The sequence below is a fragment of the Vombatus ursinus genome, unplaced genomic scaffold (genome assembly GCF_900497805.2).
Source record: "Vombatus ursinus unplaced genomic scaffold, bare-nosed wombat genome assembly UNPS02014801.1, whole genome shotgun sequence".
NCBI lineage: Eukaryota > Metazoa > Chordata > Mammalia > Diprotodontia > Vombatidae > Vombatus > Vombatus ursinus.
This window is the reverse complement of record NW_020954579.1, coordinates 13,748,362-13,765,579: the sequence shown is the minus strand read 5'-3', so window position 1 is coordinate 13,765,579 and position 17,218 is coordinate 13,748,362. Positions and strand designations below refer to the sequence as shown.

The 17,218-nt window shown below is 46.8% G+C and overlaps 1 protein-coding gene across 7 annotated transcripts in view; it reads right to left on the bottom strand.

Annotated features, from left to right (window-relative positions):
• RHBDF2 (rhomboid 5 homolog 2) overlaps positions 1–17,218 on the bottom strand; it is a 45,418-nt gene that overhangs the window by 5,057 nt on the left and 23,143 nt on the right. For all 7 annotated transcript variants that reach the window (XM_027872860.1, XM_027872854.1, XM_027872853.1 and 4 more), the window contains 16 exons: positions 12,728–12,856; positions 10,582–10,768; positions 9,984–10,111; positions 9,129–9,324; positions 7,694–7,897; positions 6,496–6,624; positions 5,971–6,098; positions 5,068–5,262; positions 4,052–4,163; positions 3,724–3,798; positions 2,834–2,995; positions 2,112–2,221; positions 1,740–1,803; positions 1,537–1,631; positions 1,066–1,141; positions 650–750 (listed from right to left, as the gene is read on the bottom strand). In XM_027872860.1, the coding sequence (XP_027728661.1) occupies positions 650–750; positions 1,066–1,141; positions 1,537–1,631; positions 1,740–1,803; positions 2,112–2,221; positions 2,834–2,995; positions 3,724–3,798; positions 4,052–4,163; positions 5,068–5,262; positions 5,971–6,098; positions 6,496–6,624; positions 7,694–7,897; positions 9,129–9,324; positions 9,984–10,111; positions 10,582–10,725 (1,919 nt within the window). In that variant the 5' untranslated portion in view covers positions 10,726–10,768; positions 12,728–12,856. The remainder of the gene's footprint in view (positions 1–649; positions 751–1,065; positions 1,142–1,536; positions 1,632–1,739; positions 1,804–2,111; positions 2,222–2,833; positions 2,996–3,723; positions 3,799–4,051; positions 4,164–5,067; positions 5,263–5,970; positions 6,099–6,495; positions 6,625–7,693; positions 7,898–9,128; positions 9,325–9,983; positions 10,112–10,581; positions 10,769–12,727; positions 12,857–17,218) is intronic.

The window sequence follows — 17,218 nt, the reverse complement described above, 5'->3', positions numbered from 1 at the left end:
TCATTTGATCCAGTGACTGCAACCACCACTTCTATGTAGATGGATGACTCCTAAATCTTTACCTCTAGCCCTGACCTCTCTCATCCTGGATCTCCAACTACTTATAGGACATCTCTTCTAGATGTCCCATTCCCATCTCAAGCTCAATGAGGAATGAGTTTATCATCTTTCCCCAAAAAAATCTGTTACTCCTTTCTACTTCTCAATTCTGTCAATGGTAACACCAATTACCTAGTCATCCATGTTTGATAGCTTGATATGAACTATGACTCTTGCATCTCCCTCAACTCTCATACCCAATCACAATGACCAACTCATGCCAATTCTATCACTGAAATAACTCTCCCACCTCTCCTCCGTGACTTCTATTTTCACTGCTACCAGGCTTGCAGAGGTTCTCATTACTACATGCCTGGTAAGGTTGACATAGCCTTCTAAATGGTCTTCCCCTCCACTCTCCTCCAACCTCCAGTCCCTCTCTCATAGCACTATCAGACATTTCCCCTAAAGATTTGATCATGTCGTTTTTGTGCTCAAATCTCTTCAGTGGTTCCATTTTGCCTAACAAAATTACTTACTCCAAAGAAGGAGCCCTCAAAGAGGAGCTCACTGTCTTTGGATCGGGGAAAAACCTATAAGAGACTCTTACCCAGCATGGAGGAACAGAGATAACCAAAGTCTGTAGAACTGATCAGGGACCTCAGGATTCAGGAATGGCAGAAGCCCACATACTTTGTCCAAGCAGTGTACCTAAGAAAGGAGAATTGGGCAGAAGGTGGTGGGAAGAGTGAATGAATAGTGGTCAATCTCAAAGGATGCTATGGTCCAGCTGGGCCACTGGTTATGTCTGCAGCCCCCAGGAGACCTTAAGTGAGGGGCAGGGAGGGAGAAGAAAGGGGATGGTAGAGTTAGAGCTGGGCTATGCTATGGTATCAGCCCAAGGAAAGTGACTAGACTTTTGGTACTGGAGGGCCATAGATGTCAGTCCCTCATTCCCTGATCAAAATAACTTAGTCCCCTTTCTGAGAGCTCAGTGCACTTAGCTCTCACTGATCCTTAGCTCACCTGAGAACAGAGTGTTGCTTCTTCGTGGAAATAGCCATGCATGAACTCACAGTATTCCCGGGTTGTGATTTCACAGCTAAATGAGATTAGAAGGAGTTAAGACTGTGGTATCATCTTTGCCTTCCTTGCTTTCCAAAGGACCTTTCTTCCTCCACCCTATCCCCACCCCGTCCTCTACTCCCCAAGCCTCCAACTAACAGCCTAGAGAAGATAAGAAGCTGCCTCTACAGCCAAGTGCCCTGGCACCCCTGTCTATGGAAAGACTCCTCTGGTCCATCCTCTCAGACCTGGAAAAGTGCCAGGAACAGAAGAGGGCGCAGGGAAAGGAAGCAATTATGAGGGATGGGGGTAGGAGAGCTTCAAAAATCCTGGGAGGAAAACGATTATCTCACACAAACCAGAAGGAGATAGGCCTGGGATGAGATCCCCTAAAATCTCAGGGTGTAGGGAGAAAACGGTCACTGTGCTCACCTGCCCTTAGTGCCAATGCAACAAGGACGACCTTTGATCTGGCAGTCCATATGAAGGAAGCCAGTATGGTTATTCTTGGCCTGGTCTGTGCATATCTAAGAAGAACACATGAGAGGTAGCTGTATACATGTACTACCATCTCTCTCTCTGTCTCTGTCATACACACCCTCACACTCCCCACTGAATCACAAGAAGTTACTCACTGGCCACTTGGTGATATCATCTGGCCAAATATGGGCACCACTAGACGCTGGCTCCTCACATGTCCTATGGGGGAGGAAGAAAAGAAACCAGAGTAGAATGACCACAGCACTGCCCCATCAGTGCCTGAGGGCAGGCAGGAACCCAGGCCACACGATAGCATGGACTTTGTCCCATTTTATCTGTGTCCTTGGTGCCTTGGACAGTAGTCCCTGCATACAGTAAGCGCTTAATAAAAGTTTGTTGAGTCTAATGGCAGGCTCAAAGAGAGAATATTCAGGGTCCCATCTCTGTTCCTCTACTGCTACTTAGAAAACACATTCTAGAGCCCACATGTTCACAGCTTCAGTTCTGAAGGTTGGTCCAATTTGTACCTGGGGTCCTGGTGGCAAACGGCTCCTGATGTCCGCCTCAAGCTTGGGTCAGACTTGTCCATGGGGGGACCAGTGTCATCTTGCCATTTAGTGAAAGTAGCCAAAGTCTCCTAGAAAGTCAGAGAGGGGCAGTTATGCCTAAGAAAGAGGGTTCTATCTTTCCCCTTCCAAAGATTTAAGTCCATAAAAGGTCTTGACACCCAAGTACAAAAAGGGGCTCAACTTCAGTTTTCTTCTGAATCTGGGAGAAGTTAATCAAAACTTATAGATGAAAGATCTCTGCATTTATAGAAAGCTCTGTGATAAGTATGATGGGGTAAGTAAAAGAAGGCAGAAGTAGTCTGAGCTTGGGGGAAAGCCTAGTCTGATGAGAAAGGTAAGAAACACAACCAGAAAGACATAAAAACAAAGGGCAGTGCAAATTGATGCTGCTAATGACATGAGTTCAAATCTTGTCTCTGACCTGAGAGACCCTAGGGAAGTGCCTTAACTCTCCCAGGCCTTATCTCACCCATAAAAAATGAGGAGGTAGAATGAGATGGCCTCTCAGTTTCCACCCAACTCGAAAGCAAAGATTCCACCTTACATATACTAAGGGGCAGCGACCATTGAGGATGCCTGAACAGCTCCTGCTTCCCAGGTCCCACCTCCACTCCCTTCCCACCAGCCCTTGCCCAGAGAGGTGCTCCCTCCCCACCCTCTTCCCCTCCCCACCCCCATACCGAGCAGTCTGTCCGCTGAGTCTGGATACAGCCTGAGTTGTCATTCTGGACACAACAGCCTGAGTCACGTTCCAGGTCTCTTTCACGCTGGATCAACCGCTCGACCTGCCGATCTTTCCGGATGCATGGGGAGAACTTGGCTCCCAAATGGATCAAATCGATCTGGTGTTGGAAACATGGGGGAAAGAGAACTAAGTCTGGAGGAAAGAGGGGGATACTCCTGCCCATATCCTCACCCTTGAGGAGCCTAGAATGAGAGAAGTCCCTTTCTGTAAGAGAAGATCCCTTGACTGAGGATCTCCAAGGCCAATACTGGACTTGGGAGTCAGGGAGATCTGACTTTGAATGTTGCCTCAGACACTTACTAGCTGTGTGACCACGGACAAGTCACTATATCTCTCTCAACCTCAGTTTCCTAAGTTGTAAAATGGGGATAATAATAATAATCCCAGGGCCGTTGTAAGGATTAAATTATATCATATTTGTAAAGCACACTGCAAACCTAAAAATGTTATTCTTGTAGTTGTTATGTAAGAGATAGGGGCAAAGAATACCCTTGGCAGACAGATGACTTGGAAGATCTAAGGTTCTTCTGGTCCAGCACAGTCAGAGTTCCTGCACTATACCTGGCCACATTGCTGCTGCTCCCATGCAAAGTATAACTGAGGTCTCTGCTTGGGCTGGGCACCTCCTACAAAGCACCAAGGACCCAGCTGGGAGGAGAGGCAGCCTTGGCAACGGGATAAGGGAAAAGCTCAAGACAATCAGAGGCAGAAAGTAGCTCCTTTTGTCTTCCCAGTGACTAACACACAACCGCTTGATAAGTGGAATAGTTAATAATAATAATATTATTCCCAGTGACCTTGACTGGTGGGTTCTGAATTTCATACCGAGCTTGGGCCAATCCAGAAGTTCTCTTGCTGGATGTACTTTACGCTCTCATACACACCTTTATTCCTTAGCACCTGCAGGGGGAGATTTGAGAAAGGCTATCACCCTGCCAGAGACCCTAGGGAGGGTCCTGGTTGGGATGACTAGCTATGTTAGTACCCTGCTGTCCAAGGAAGGGCTGCCTTGCCTGGGCAAGGCCCTCTCCTGACTTGAGTGATACAACAAGGTTTTCACAGGGCATCCAAGGGCAAAAACTAAAATTTTCAACCCAGACCACTTTCCCTACTAGGCAGTTCTGCCTAAGCCTGGACTCCTGCCCCAACTCACCAGCTGGGTGGTGACGTGCTGAGCGAATCCAATAGGGGCAATGCCATAGGTACCAATCACCAGAAGCGTGATCAGGATGTGCACAACAGTTAGCCAGTAAGTAAAGTATGGCCTGGGGGCAGAAGAGTGTGTGGTCAGTAGGGGTCACTGGATCAGAAACTCTGAAGAACCCCTAGATCACTGTCTTTGACCCCTGCCCTCAACCAAGGTTAAGGGAGACACAAAGATGAGTACAAACAATGAACAGGGAACAAAAGTGAGGACTTTTTTTTAACCTCAAACAGACTGATTTTTATTACATGTTATCAATCACTGATTTTATTTCAATGTAGAATATTATATTCCCATCTCTAATCGGTAATGAGTGCCAAAAAATTTCACCAATTAGTAAACTTTTGGTACTTCTTATATATTTTTGCTAAACTGGAAAAATTTCAAATACACTGCAGTCTTAAATTAAGGTGGTGGGTATTTTAGTGAAAAGCATATAGGAGTAAGCTAGGTGGCGCAGTGGATAGATCATTGGCCCTGAAATTCAAATTCTGCCTAGAAGCTTACTAGCTATGTGACCCTGGGTGAGTCACTTAACCCTCACTGTCTCAAAAACCAAACCAAAACAAAAAACATATAACCTCCTATTAAAGGGGGACAAAAGGAAAGTGTATAGTGACAATAGTTAAAAGGCATTTAATTTACTCCAGGCAATTTGATATTGATACTATTATGTTAATTTCATACTACTGAGATCAAGAATGGTGGAGGGCAGGGAAGAACATAAACCCTTCAGCTGTGTATATACAGTAAGTTTTTAATGCCTTCCCTAGAGAACAGAGAGTTACCTGAGATCAGAATCTGGCTTTTCTCTACTTTCTTTCTCCTTAGAGGCCCCAAGATTGGGTCTCTGCTCAAAGGAACACTTGATCAATCTATGCTGCAGACTACAGAGTGCCAGTGGGTAGTGGTGTCAAGGCCTCCGATGATCCTGCAAGGCCACACCCACCCCTTACCCCTCTCACCGGTGGCTGCTAAAGTTCTCTAGTTGGTGCTGGACGGTACTGCTGATGCTGCGTCGGTAGCTCCTGTTCAGCCAGCTCCCTACCACACCCAGCCCGTAGTGTCGCTTTTTCCGGTCAAAGGCAAAGTGTTTAACCTTGGAGGCAATGCGTTGGCCCCGCTTGGTGGTGGGAGCTGGGGCCTGGGTATATTCCTTCCTGGGGTAGACAGGGAAGGATGACGATCAGCTCTAGGAAGGTCCCCCTCCCATCCCACCCCGGGCCCGGATGTTCAGTGACAGCCCTTAGGGGTTAGAAAGTATTTGGGGGTCAGTAGATGGATCCAGTGCTGTGCTTGTTTTTCCTGGCTGTGTCCCATTTGGGAAAGAAGTAAGGGGGCAGAGAAATTGCCCTGGACATAGATTCTCCCCTACATCATATATACTCTGAGCCTCTCTCTAGCTGCCCTCCATGCCTGGAACACTCTCCTTCATCTCCATCTTTTGGCTTCTTACAAGTCTTTGCTAAAATCCTACCTTCTACGGGAAGATTTTCCCAATCCCTTTTAATTCTAATACCTCCTCTCTGTTGATTAGTTCCCATTTATACATATGGCTTGTTGGTACATAGTTATTTACATGTTGTGTCCCCCATTAGACTATGAGACCTCTTGAGAGCAAGAACTATCTTTTACCTTTCTTTGAATCCCCAGTGCCTGGCACATTGTTTCTGGCACGCAGTGGGTGCTTAATAAACGTTTATTGACTGACTGATTACAGCATCCAAAGCAATAGAAGCATGGAAATGGATTGTGAGCAAGGGACATTGCTGATCTCACCAACCCCCCCCCCCCCGCAGGCTCATCTCTTCCCTCCCCCATCCCACCAACACCCTCACTTTCATGAGAACTCTAGGATCTATACTCACAGGGGAATTTGTAACCCCTCAGGGGACTGGGGGGAAGCAGAGCGTGGGATCCCTCGGAAGTAGCTGGCAGAGAGTGGGGGTGACTCAAAGACATCATCAGGCATTGAATACATCTCCTGCATGTCGATCTGGAGGAGGGGGCAAAGAGGAGTGAGACAGGGTAAGAAACCACTTCCCAATCCTCTCAAGGCAAATTCAGGACTAGGACTTAGCTGGGGAAAGAGGAAGGGAACATGTGGGATCTGCAGAAGAGGTCAAGGGTCAATGACCCGGCCCAGGCCTGTGAGTACAGAGTTAGGCAAAGTATCACATTATGAACAAAGCTCGGGGCTCGACAGTTGGGAGAAGTCCGAAGAGTTGACATGTCAACCCAAGCAATGGTCGGGTCCTTTGGCTCTCAGGGCACCTTAGCACCAAGAAAGGAAAACCTTAAAATGCAAAATTGTCTCTTCGAGTCCATTCCCCAGCCTCTCCCAGCCCCTTATCCCAGGCCACAGTAGGAGGGACGCAGAACCCCATGCTTGCCTTACTAAAAAATGAGGAGTCAAATGTGTCCACTCCATCCACCACATCCTCCTCATGGAAACTGGTGCAGGCAAAGCTTCGTTTGATCACCCGGCGCTTCTGGCCTGTGGGCTCCAGCACAGATCGGCCCTGGTCAGGGGAGAGAACAAGGGTCAGCACACAAGCCTCAAAGCCTTCTCCCATTGCTACCTGTCCAATGCCAGCTCACAGAACATCTGGGCTTTTCCTTGCTACTAGTCACTCCCCTCCCATCCTTGTACAGCTGTTTAGAGGAAGGCAGTCAACATCTTCCACCTGTAGCCCTCTTCTCCCAATCTGCCTGAGGAACTGATTGCCATTCTCCATCAATTAACCGGTGGCAACATCTTAGTGGGTGAAATATGGTTGAACTAGGGGAAATAAATAGGGAGGTGGAGGGAGGATTCTAGGATAACCCTCAAATATAGCTACATAATGAAAATCTCTGGGGAGGTGGGGGATGACAAGGAACATTAACACTGTCATTCTCTGTATGTCCCTCCCTCCCCTCAATCCTTCCATCCTTTCCCAGGCTTTGCTTTCTGCTCCCATAACTGATGCCACCACTCTGATTGGGTAGCTGGGTTTACCACCATTAACATGTTATGGGATCCCCAAGGACCTAGGATCCTATGCTCTTTCATTCCCAGGGTTCTATCCTGCCTTTTCCCCAGTCAACAGCTGTCTTTCTCTGGATGCTGATGAAAGCATAGAAAGTAGTTATGGGAGCCAGAGAGAGGGGGTACCAAGTGGTTGGGTAGAAAAGGAGATGAGAGCTGGGAGTAAAAGTTAGGGGGAAGTGGTCCAATTGCAAGATGCTAGTCCCTCACTGTTGCTGCCTAGGGATTTGATCACACGGCCAGAGGCCAGTGGACACAGTAAGCAACCAGGCATGAGACTAGAAAAAGAGAACAAGGAAGAGGAAAGCATGGGGAAGATGCTGGCCTGAGAAAAGAAGCAGATTTTGCCTGCAGAAATTTAGAGCTGGAAGGGATCCTAAACGACTTCAGCCATCATCTGATTTAACCTACACATGAGGAAACTGACAAGGTCCAGAAGTCACTTGGATAAGAAGAGACAGAACTGGGATTTGAACCCAGATCTTCTAACTAAAATCTAGGGGTCCTTCCATCACACCACAGCGAATCAAGGACCCGGGAGAGGGCTGTGAACAACTCACCCTGAGGATAGCAGCTGCAGCATGAAAGCTCATCTGGGCCACAGACATCCTCTTTCGACGGGGGAGATGTGAGTAGCCCGATCGGACGCTGGTGAAGGAGCTGAGGGACAACACGCCTGGGGTCAGTGGTGGCAGTGGGGGGTGGTGCCTGTCCACCTCATCTGGGTGTCGGAATGCCCGGCCCCGAGCGAGTGGATCCACAATCTGGAAGTGCAGAGAAGAAGTAAGGGAAATATAAGCAATTACACAGGTTCTTGGTATAAAGGCATCACTGGGACCCCCAAAACAGATACAGACATACACCCACTCAAGTTCTATTTCTACCTGGTACCTAACCTGGACAACTTCCTGCCCCCTGAACAAACACTGTACTCTTACACTGCATGAAGAATTCTTACTCTGTGATGAATTTAAGTCCAGTTCAAATCCAACTTCTACCATGAAGCCTTCCCCGATCCTTCCAAACCTCACAGAGGATTGTGTTTTGCTTTTCTCTACTGCATGATCGTGTAATATTGTATACTATAGCTATCCATGAGTGGCTCCCTACTGCCTCCCAGGTAAGAGACAATCTCATGAATGACATTCAAGGCCTTTTACAATCAGGTTCCAATCTCTCCTTCCAGGCTGGTTGACTCCACATTAATCCTCTTCACACATTCTATGTTCCAACTAAACTGGACCACTTGATGGGCCTCGTACATGAAATCTGATCTCCTACCTCTATCTCTACACATGCTGTCTCCTATGTATGCAATGCTCTTCCTCCCCCTTCTCACCTTTGCCTCTTGGGACCCCCGGCTCTCTCCAAGGTTCAGCTCAAGGGCTATCTCTTACAAGAGGCTTTTCCTAATTCTCCCTGTTGTTAGTGCCTCAACCCAACTGCTTTCCATACTTTATATACAGCACTTACTTCATCACTATCATCATGGATTTAGAACTGGAAGGAATCTTAAGGATCCTCCAGTCCAATCCCCTTGTTTTACAGATGAGGAAACTGAGGCTTACAGAGGTTAACTAGCCCTAGGGTCCAGAGATAGTAAGGAGGAAAGCTAAGATTCAAACACAGGTTCTCTGATTCCTAATCCAGCTCTCTTTCCACTGAAATATGCCTATCTAGGCACATGTTACCTTCTCCCAGTAGAATGTAAGCTCTTTGAGGACAGGCACTGTGTTTTGACTCTTTTTATATCCCCAGCACTTAACACAGTGCCTGGTACATGGTAGGAGCTTAATAAATGTTCACTGATTGATTGATTCTTTAAGGACAGATACTTTTATTTTTGTCCTTGTCTCTTTACGCTCAGAACCTAACACCACGTCTGGTAAACAGAAGGTGCTTAATAAATGCTTAAAAAAAATCTGTATTTTGTATCTAGCACAATGATCTACATACACCAGGAGCTTGATAAATGTTTGTTACACTGGATTGTACCTTGGGCATCTTGCAGGCTTTGGGGGACTCAATACCCTGGAAAGAAGGCACCTCCTGGCTGGGGAGCTCCAGGTCTCTTTGGCAGGAGGCTTTCAGCTTTCCATAGCGCACACTGCAGTGGTGGAGACTCTTGCGATGCCAATTCTGACGCTTTCCATCCCAATCCTCACTGACACCAAACCACTGTGCAGTGCCCCTGCAGGAACAAACACAGATCTAATGTACATGTCTAGAGGAACCTTTAAGTCCCTTCCAACCTAGTGTTCAGCACCTCACTGACCTGTTTAGAAAGGTCTCAAGGGAACAGAGGAGAGAGGGGATGCACATGGATGTGTGTTTGGTTTTTTTGTTTTGTTTTGGTTTTTTTTGGTTAGGCAATGAGGTGAAGTGACTTGCCCAAGGTCACACAGCTAGTGTTACGTATCTGAACTTGGGTCCTCCTGAATCCAGGGTCGGTGCTCTGTCAGTGGATAGCACAGTGCTATCCTAGCTGCCATGGATGTGTGTGTGTGTGCATGCACACGCACAGGAGGGATGAATCACTCCACTTCAATAAAAGGCTTACTCTTTCTCTTTGAGCCCACGACCAAGTTCTACTCCTGGGTGACTGTAGGGAGGTTACTTATCCTCACTGGGCTTGGGTTTTCCCATCTGTAGAGTTAAGCTAAAAATTCTTGCCCCTATCTCCTTCAGGAGAATCTCATAAGAATAAAATGAGATAATGAATATAAATGTACTTAGGAAGCGAGAGTGATATATAAACACAAGGGATTATTAATACTTGCCCCCAAGAGACTTACTTAGGTGCTTCAGGATCCTAAGGAGGTGTGCGATAGATTAAAGTCTGGCACTCACCTTCGGATGCTTTGGGACAGGGAGGCCTGGCGGCGAAAGCCAGGACGCCGATCTGAGTTGTTTTCATGCCATCGCCCTCGAGGCTCCTGCATGCTCACGCTCTTCATATAGGCTGGGTTCCTCGGCCTCTGGAAGGGGCAAGGAGGACGCAAAAGGGATAGGGAAGAGATTTTTAGTTCTCTAATTTGAATGTCTTCTAGAACTCAGAGTCTTAGGTTCTATTCCTGTCCTGCACCCAAGTGGCAAGGATATCACAAAATTGGGGTGAAGGAATGAGCTTCAATCTCAGACCAGACCACTTTGCTGTGGCCTGTGGCACTATGATACAGGAAGGGGCTGCTACCTCTACCCAGAATCCTGAACACTGTTGGGAGAGGAAGGGAAGGACCCTGAGCTTGAGGTCCTAGGTTAGATGTAAGAAACTAACAAGGAAGCAACAAATCTTCATCTAGCCAGCCTCATGCCTGCTTGCTCTTCTGTGAACACACTAGTTATCCACTAGGAGACAGTTCTCTATCTATAACATGGCGCCAGACAGGCTAGGCTGGGGTCACAAGCCGGTCTTGGTAACATCTCCCCTCGAATCCCACCCCTTTACCTCAGGCTGGAGCATGCTGTCCTGTTCGCCCGTGGCCGAGACCTCGGGGGGTGGGATAGTGATGGAGAGGTTGGGTGGCTTTCGGCTCTGTAGACGGCTACTGGAAGAGGAGATGCTTCCGCCATTCTGGTCACTGGAGGCCATCGCAGGATAGACGAGACAGGATTCATATACCCCAGTGGGCTCTCTGAAGAAGAGATAAGGGGAATGAACATTAGATGTGGTCAGACTGGATAGGGTAGATAACCTGGCTGGCAACTCTTTTAGGACAGGCCCAGAAAGGGACATCCAAGATGCCCAAGAGGCAGCTAGGTGGCACAGGGGATAGTCAGGAAGACTTGAGTTCAAATTCAGCCTTGTATGACCCTGGGCAAGGTACTTAACCTCTGTCTGCCTCGGTTTCCTCAACTAGGGAATCCCCTAAAATAGGGATCATAATAGCACCTACCTGCCAGGGCTATTATGAGGATCAAATCAGGTAATATTTATAAAGTGCTTAGCACAGTGCCTGGCACATAGTATGTGCTTAATAAGGGCTGGTTCTCTACCCTTTCTCCCTCCTTTCTTCAGATGCTTACTAGCAGTGCGACCCCTGGGCAAGTCACTTAACCTGTCTTCCTCAGTTTCCTCAACTGTAAAATGGGGATAAGAACAGCACCAACTTCCCAGGGTTATTGTGATCAAATGAGATAATATTTGCGAAGTGCCTGGCATAAAGTAAATGTTTAATAAAGGACCATGAATCTTACTCTAGATATTAAGGTAGAGATTAAAGTATATGACAGGAGCTGGTTTAGGGTGGGGGGGATACTGGTAAGGAGTGTGGATATTTCTGTCTTTCTGTGACCTTCAACAACAACTGAGTGGGCAATTCTTTCAGCAAGAGGAAGAGGAAAATCTGGTCCCCAGGGAGTTGGTAATAAATATTTGTTCTTACTTTTTTTGTATCTCCAGTGCTTAGCATAGTGCTTGCTACATAGTAAGCGCTTAATAAATGCTTACTGATCGATGGACTTAGACTGGGAAAGCCTCTTTCCCAACCCACTTGGCTTTTGGTCACTCTTCCCAGAGCAAAGACCAATTATGGAGTGGAAAAAGGGGACCAACTGTACTACCCCCATCCCCTGGTCAGAGACTTGGCAACAATTCAAGCAGCGGGGGCAGATTTCTGAGTCCATGGGGCAAAGAAGGGCTAGTTCTACTTCTCTCTGTTTGTAAGTTGGGAGGCGGGGGTGGGGGAGGCTGGCAGTGCAGAGTAGGAGGAGGGTCGTGGAAGGGGAGGGAGGACAAAAGGGCAAAGGAATCCTGGGCGACCCCATTTATTGAGCCATAAACAAAGCTTCTGTAGTTGTGCCCAGGATCTGGTTGTAGGCTCCCTGGGCTGGGCTGATGTGCAGGGAGAATACGGCTATCCTGAGAGGGTTTCCTGCTCTGCACTAGGAAGTGGTGGCTCAGTTCTAATTCCTGGGGGACGTGAAATTGAACTAAATCAAACTCATTTATTTCTGACTCTTGTGGCCTCCCAGTTCCTATTTCAAGTTGGACTGAAACCATCCTATGTCCGAGGCTTTTTGACTCCATCACCCCAGTATACTCTGTTGTTACATCATAGCTGATTTCCCCTTCTTCACTCTTTTTGCCGTCCCCTGATGATTTTTTCCTCCACAGACTACTGTGTTAGTTCCTCTTTGCAATATCCTGAGAGAGAGGAAGCAGATGTACCAGGCTAGGGGTGGAGTGCCTGGATATGAAAACTGAGCAGATGCAGATTTAATCAGGTCAAAAACCTGTCCCCTTTTAACCCCAAGCCCTTGAGCTGGGGCAGTTTCGGAATAGAAACAGTGAGCCAAGCTGGGCCAAGCTTGGTCTAGCCTCTCCTATCACAGGAGCCAGGTTTTGTCTTCTCTGCTCTCACATAAAAATGCAAACTGAAATCTTGGCAGGGCAATCTATCTACTAAAGAGTGCCATGTCTAGTTCCCAAGTGTGCACCTCTGCATTGGTACAGATGGAAAGGTGTGCTCCCATTAGATTCTGGGACACAAGAGTGGTACAGAATAGAGTAGGAGGAGGGCATACTATGGAGGGAGGGGAGAGAGAGGAAAGGGATCTCAGGGCTAAGGGTCACCTTGCTCTCTACGTCTTACCATCAAAATGGGGGCCTGTCCAAAAAGCAGTTTCTTGGGAAGCAGGTGTTTTCAAACTCGATGAAGTTGGCTTTGGAACATTCTGTAGTCCTCCTCCTCACTCAGCATGGGTGGCACCAAGATGAGACCCTGGAGAAGAGACAGACATACAGCCCAGCCCAGTCAGACTAGGGTAGCTTCCTTATGAGTCAGTCACAAAGAGCTCTTGAGAAAGAAAAAATGCGGAGAGGGAGGGTGAGAGGAGAGAGAAGAAAAAAAGAGAAAAGGGGGGGGAGACAGGGAGAAAGAGAGGGAGGGAGGCAGACACACAACACACAGACAGAGAGAGAGAGAAGAAGAAGAAGAAAAAAGGAGAAGAGGAGGGAAGGGGGAGAGGGAGAAAGAGAAAGAGAAGGGAGGGAAGGAGGGGAAAAAGCCAGATTAAACACACAGCCACAAAGCCACAGGGGCAACTAGTCAGTCAAGGGGTTGGCCCAAGTCCTAATTCATCTTCACATCTCCTTCAGTTTCTCCTAGTACAGTGCTCTGTACATTGAATTTGTATAATAAATGCTTGATGAATTAGAGCTCAGCAGGGTTAATAGAGGAGCTCGCTTAGACCTTGAGAAAAGAGGCTCTTCTTTGCTCTAAGCCAAAATACTGTGCTGCACAGTGAAAAGAGACAGTCAGATAGAGCATACATAACCAGTATGTTTTGGGTTGTTTTTTTTTTTTAAAGCAGTTGGGGAATTGGGGAGGAAATCCATCCATGGTTGTCACCCTAGGAAGTGTAAGCAGTGCAAGGGAGAGGGACCACCTCAGAGAGGGAGTAAGGTTAGAACAAGGAGTCAAGCAGACAGAAATCTTTGTTCTCCCTCCACAGAGTATTTTTGGCTTCCTCATCAGAATGTAAGCTCTCCGAGGGCAGGGACCCGGGTTTGTTTTTTTTTTTTGCCTTGTCCTCCAAGTGCTTAGCAGGTGCTAGGCACATAATTAACACTTAATAAATGCTTGTTGATGAACCACTGTTACCCATCTGACTGAGAGGTGATAAGATTCAACATGCAGAATGAGACACATATATTTTTGGATATGGACTAATGTGGGAATCTCTCCACTGGGAACAGAAAGGAGCCACCATTTCCTTGTATCCTTGTAACCAAACCAGCTCAGGAGGTCCTCCCCTTAGTCCAATGTCTTACTCCTTTATTCACTTTGTTTCTGAACTCATATACTTAAAAAGACCCAGACCCCTGCCCCCCCCCAAAAACTCAAACCACAAACACCAAATTTATGTCCTTCAATCAGACTGCAAACACAGGAAAACATGAGCCAACAGCTCCAGAAAACACTTCTGTGTACAATTGATATCATATTGCTTGCCTTCTCAAGGGATGGGGGAGGAAACGAAGAGAGGAAGAGAATTTGGAACTCAAAATTTTAAAAAATGAATGCTAAATTCTTTTAAAAATGTAATTGGGAAATATTTAACAAAATAAATAACAATATATTAAGCACAAAAAACAAAACAAAACACCCCAACACTGGCAAGGATCTATTTCCAATGCCACACTCAAGGTCTGACTTCTTCTGGGTGCTGGGGGGGGGGGGGGGGGGGGGCAGAAAAGCATGGTATAGCAGAGAAAAGACTAAACCAACAATTAGGGAACCTACATTTCCCTCTCTGGGCCCATTTCCTTATCTATAAAATGCAAACATTGGGGTGAATGATTTATAATGTTCCTTCCAAGTCTATGGTGTAATTCTTTTACTCGGATTCTCTTATTGTTATTCAGAATCTACCAGTGAACCCCAGGGCTTGAAGAGTAGCTGGCTGGAATGCAGAGGCTTCCTCCAACACCACCTGGCTCAGCAGCCCAAGTCTGAAGAAAACTGGGGGAGAGGTAGGTGGTGATGCTGACTCTGCATTCGAGAAGCACCTTACGGGCAAGTTCACTTTTTGTTTGCCGCGGACCTATACAAACCTTGATCCCAAAGCCTCTGTGGTGTTACTTGGTCGTTGTTATTAAGTCATATTCAATCATGTCCTACTCTTGGTGACCCCATTTGGGGTTTTCTCAGCAGAAATACTAGAGTGGTTTGCCATTTCCTTCTCCGGCTCATTTTACAGATGAGGAAGCTGAGGTAAACTGGGTTAAGTGACTTGCCCAGGGTCCCACAGCTAGTACATTTCTGAGGGCAGATGCAAACTCAGGAAGATGAGTCTTCCTGACTCCAGACCCAGCACTCTACCCCTTGTGCCACCTAGCTGCCCAGAGGCTGATTATTCCCCTTTCCCAATTTACTCTCCAGACAAACTGGCCTGCTGGCTATTCCTCCATGATAACCCAGATCCCACCTCTGTGCCTGGAATATTCTCCTACCTTATCTTTATCTCTTGGAACCCCCAAAATCTTCAAGGATCAGTTAAGAGCTATCTCCTTCCTGATTCTCCCAATTATTGTGTATTTATTGTGCATATATCCTATATTTACTAATCTGCGAACATATGAAATTCCTCTAGTAAAATATAAACTCCTTGAGGTCAGGGCCTATTGAGTTTTTGTTTTAAGACTCAGTTCCTCCTCTACCAAAAAAAAAAATAAAGGGGACTTGGTCTCCCCATTTCCTCCAGGCTAGAAGCATAGGGACTACTTATGGCCAGATCCCACCACAGACAGCTGCCTTAACTTTCTCTATTTCCAATCTGGGTGAGCTCACTCCTCCTTAGGCAACTTGGCTCCACCCTTCTTCCCTGGAGCTCAAGACTAGGATGTCCACGGACTTAATGCAGACACTCCTAATAGCACAGCCTGCATCTCAGAACTGTCAAGCAAGCCATCAGCCTCAGCTTCCCCCAGAGCTGGAATTACAGGTATATGCCACCATGCTAGGCCTGTTTAGTTTTTGCATTTGTATGCTCTGTACCTGGCACACAGTAGGCTATAAATAACGACTTGTCAATCAAATGACTGACAATCAGCTCGAGGTTCTACCTGTTTCATTAAGAAGAAAATGACAGGCTCAAGCATTTCCTTTCTCTGACACCATATGCTTCTGACGCAGATGAGACACAGCAGTTTGGGGGCAGTGAACTCAAATACCCTCTCTCCCTCCATGCTGAACTGGTTCATGTGCTCATTGATTCCTGGAAGCTAGTAGGAAGGCTGTTCTGTGCCCTGCTCCCTTCTCCACCCCCCCACTCCCCCAGCTTGCACACTCTAATTTACCCTGGGGGTAGCTCTAAGACAGTATCACTAACTAGGACCTCTTCATGGAAAATTTCTTGGCTTGGCAGTCCTTTCTCAGGGGCTGAGCTGCAGAAGGAGGGCAGCAGGCAGGCAGGGCACAGAAGCCACCATTGTGTGGGCACACACTGCCCCCAGTGCAGTGAGGTCAGGCAGATCTGGGTAGTGAGGCATTCTGGGTAGCCCCCACCTATTCCCCTTGGGCTCTGTTACACTCACTAGGCAGCCAGGAGTGAGGATGGGAACGTCTCTATGTAATTGTGTAATCATCTGGGCACTCTCAGTGTTTTATTTTGTTTTGTTTTCTGCTGGATGGATTCCAGTGGGGTACAAACAGAAACACACCTAGATTTGGAGCCAGGGTACCCATGTTCAAATCCCAGCTCTACTATTTCCTGAACTTGGTCAAGACACCTAGAATCACAAGATTTTAGAGATGGAAAAGAACTAAGAAACCATCTTATTACGTCCTTTCATTTTATAAGTGAGGAAACTGAGGCCTAGAAAATGCTTGCCTAATGTTATGAAGGTAGTTAAGTGCCAAGATTTTAATCTGACTCCAAATCTCATAGCATCACTTAACCTTCTCACCCCCTCCATGCACCTCAGTTCCCCTATCTGTAAAATGAGGCTAATAGTTGTACTACCCACTTCAAAGGATTGTTATGGGGATTCAAAAAAGAAAAATAAGCTAGAAGGGACATGCCAGGTCATTTCTTGGTTGCAGATTCAGCCCCTGACTGCCAACAGTATGCCAGTCCAGGCTTTCTGGTCTTTGCCCCCAGCCTACCTGTATATCCCTCTTGTTGGGCTTCTAGGCCCCCTTTTCTCTCTACTGCCTAGCCTCACAGATCTTATCTCCTCAAAGAATCCTGATTTCTCTGCTACCAGGATGGAGCTTGATAACAGGGAAAGAGTACTGATTAGGGAATCCCAGGATTTGGATTCATATCTTACTTCTAATGCTTACTGTGGATACAGTGCCAACCTGGAGTCAGAAAGACCTGCGTTCAAATCTGGCTTCAAACAAACACTAGTGGGTAACCCCTGTGCAAGTCACTTAATCCCTGTTTGCCTCAGTTACCTCCTCTGTAAAATGAGCTGGAGAAGGAAATGGCAAAACACTCCCATATCTTTGCCAAGAAAACTCCAAATGGAGTCAGACGTGACTGACATGATTGAACAATAATAACAATGCTTACTACCTCTGAGGCAAGGTCACTTACCTTCCCTGTGACTCATTTTTCTAATCTGTAAAATGAAA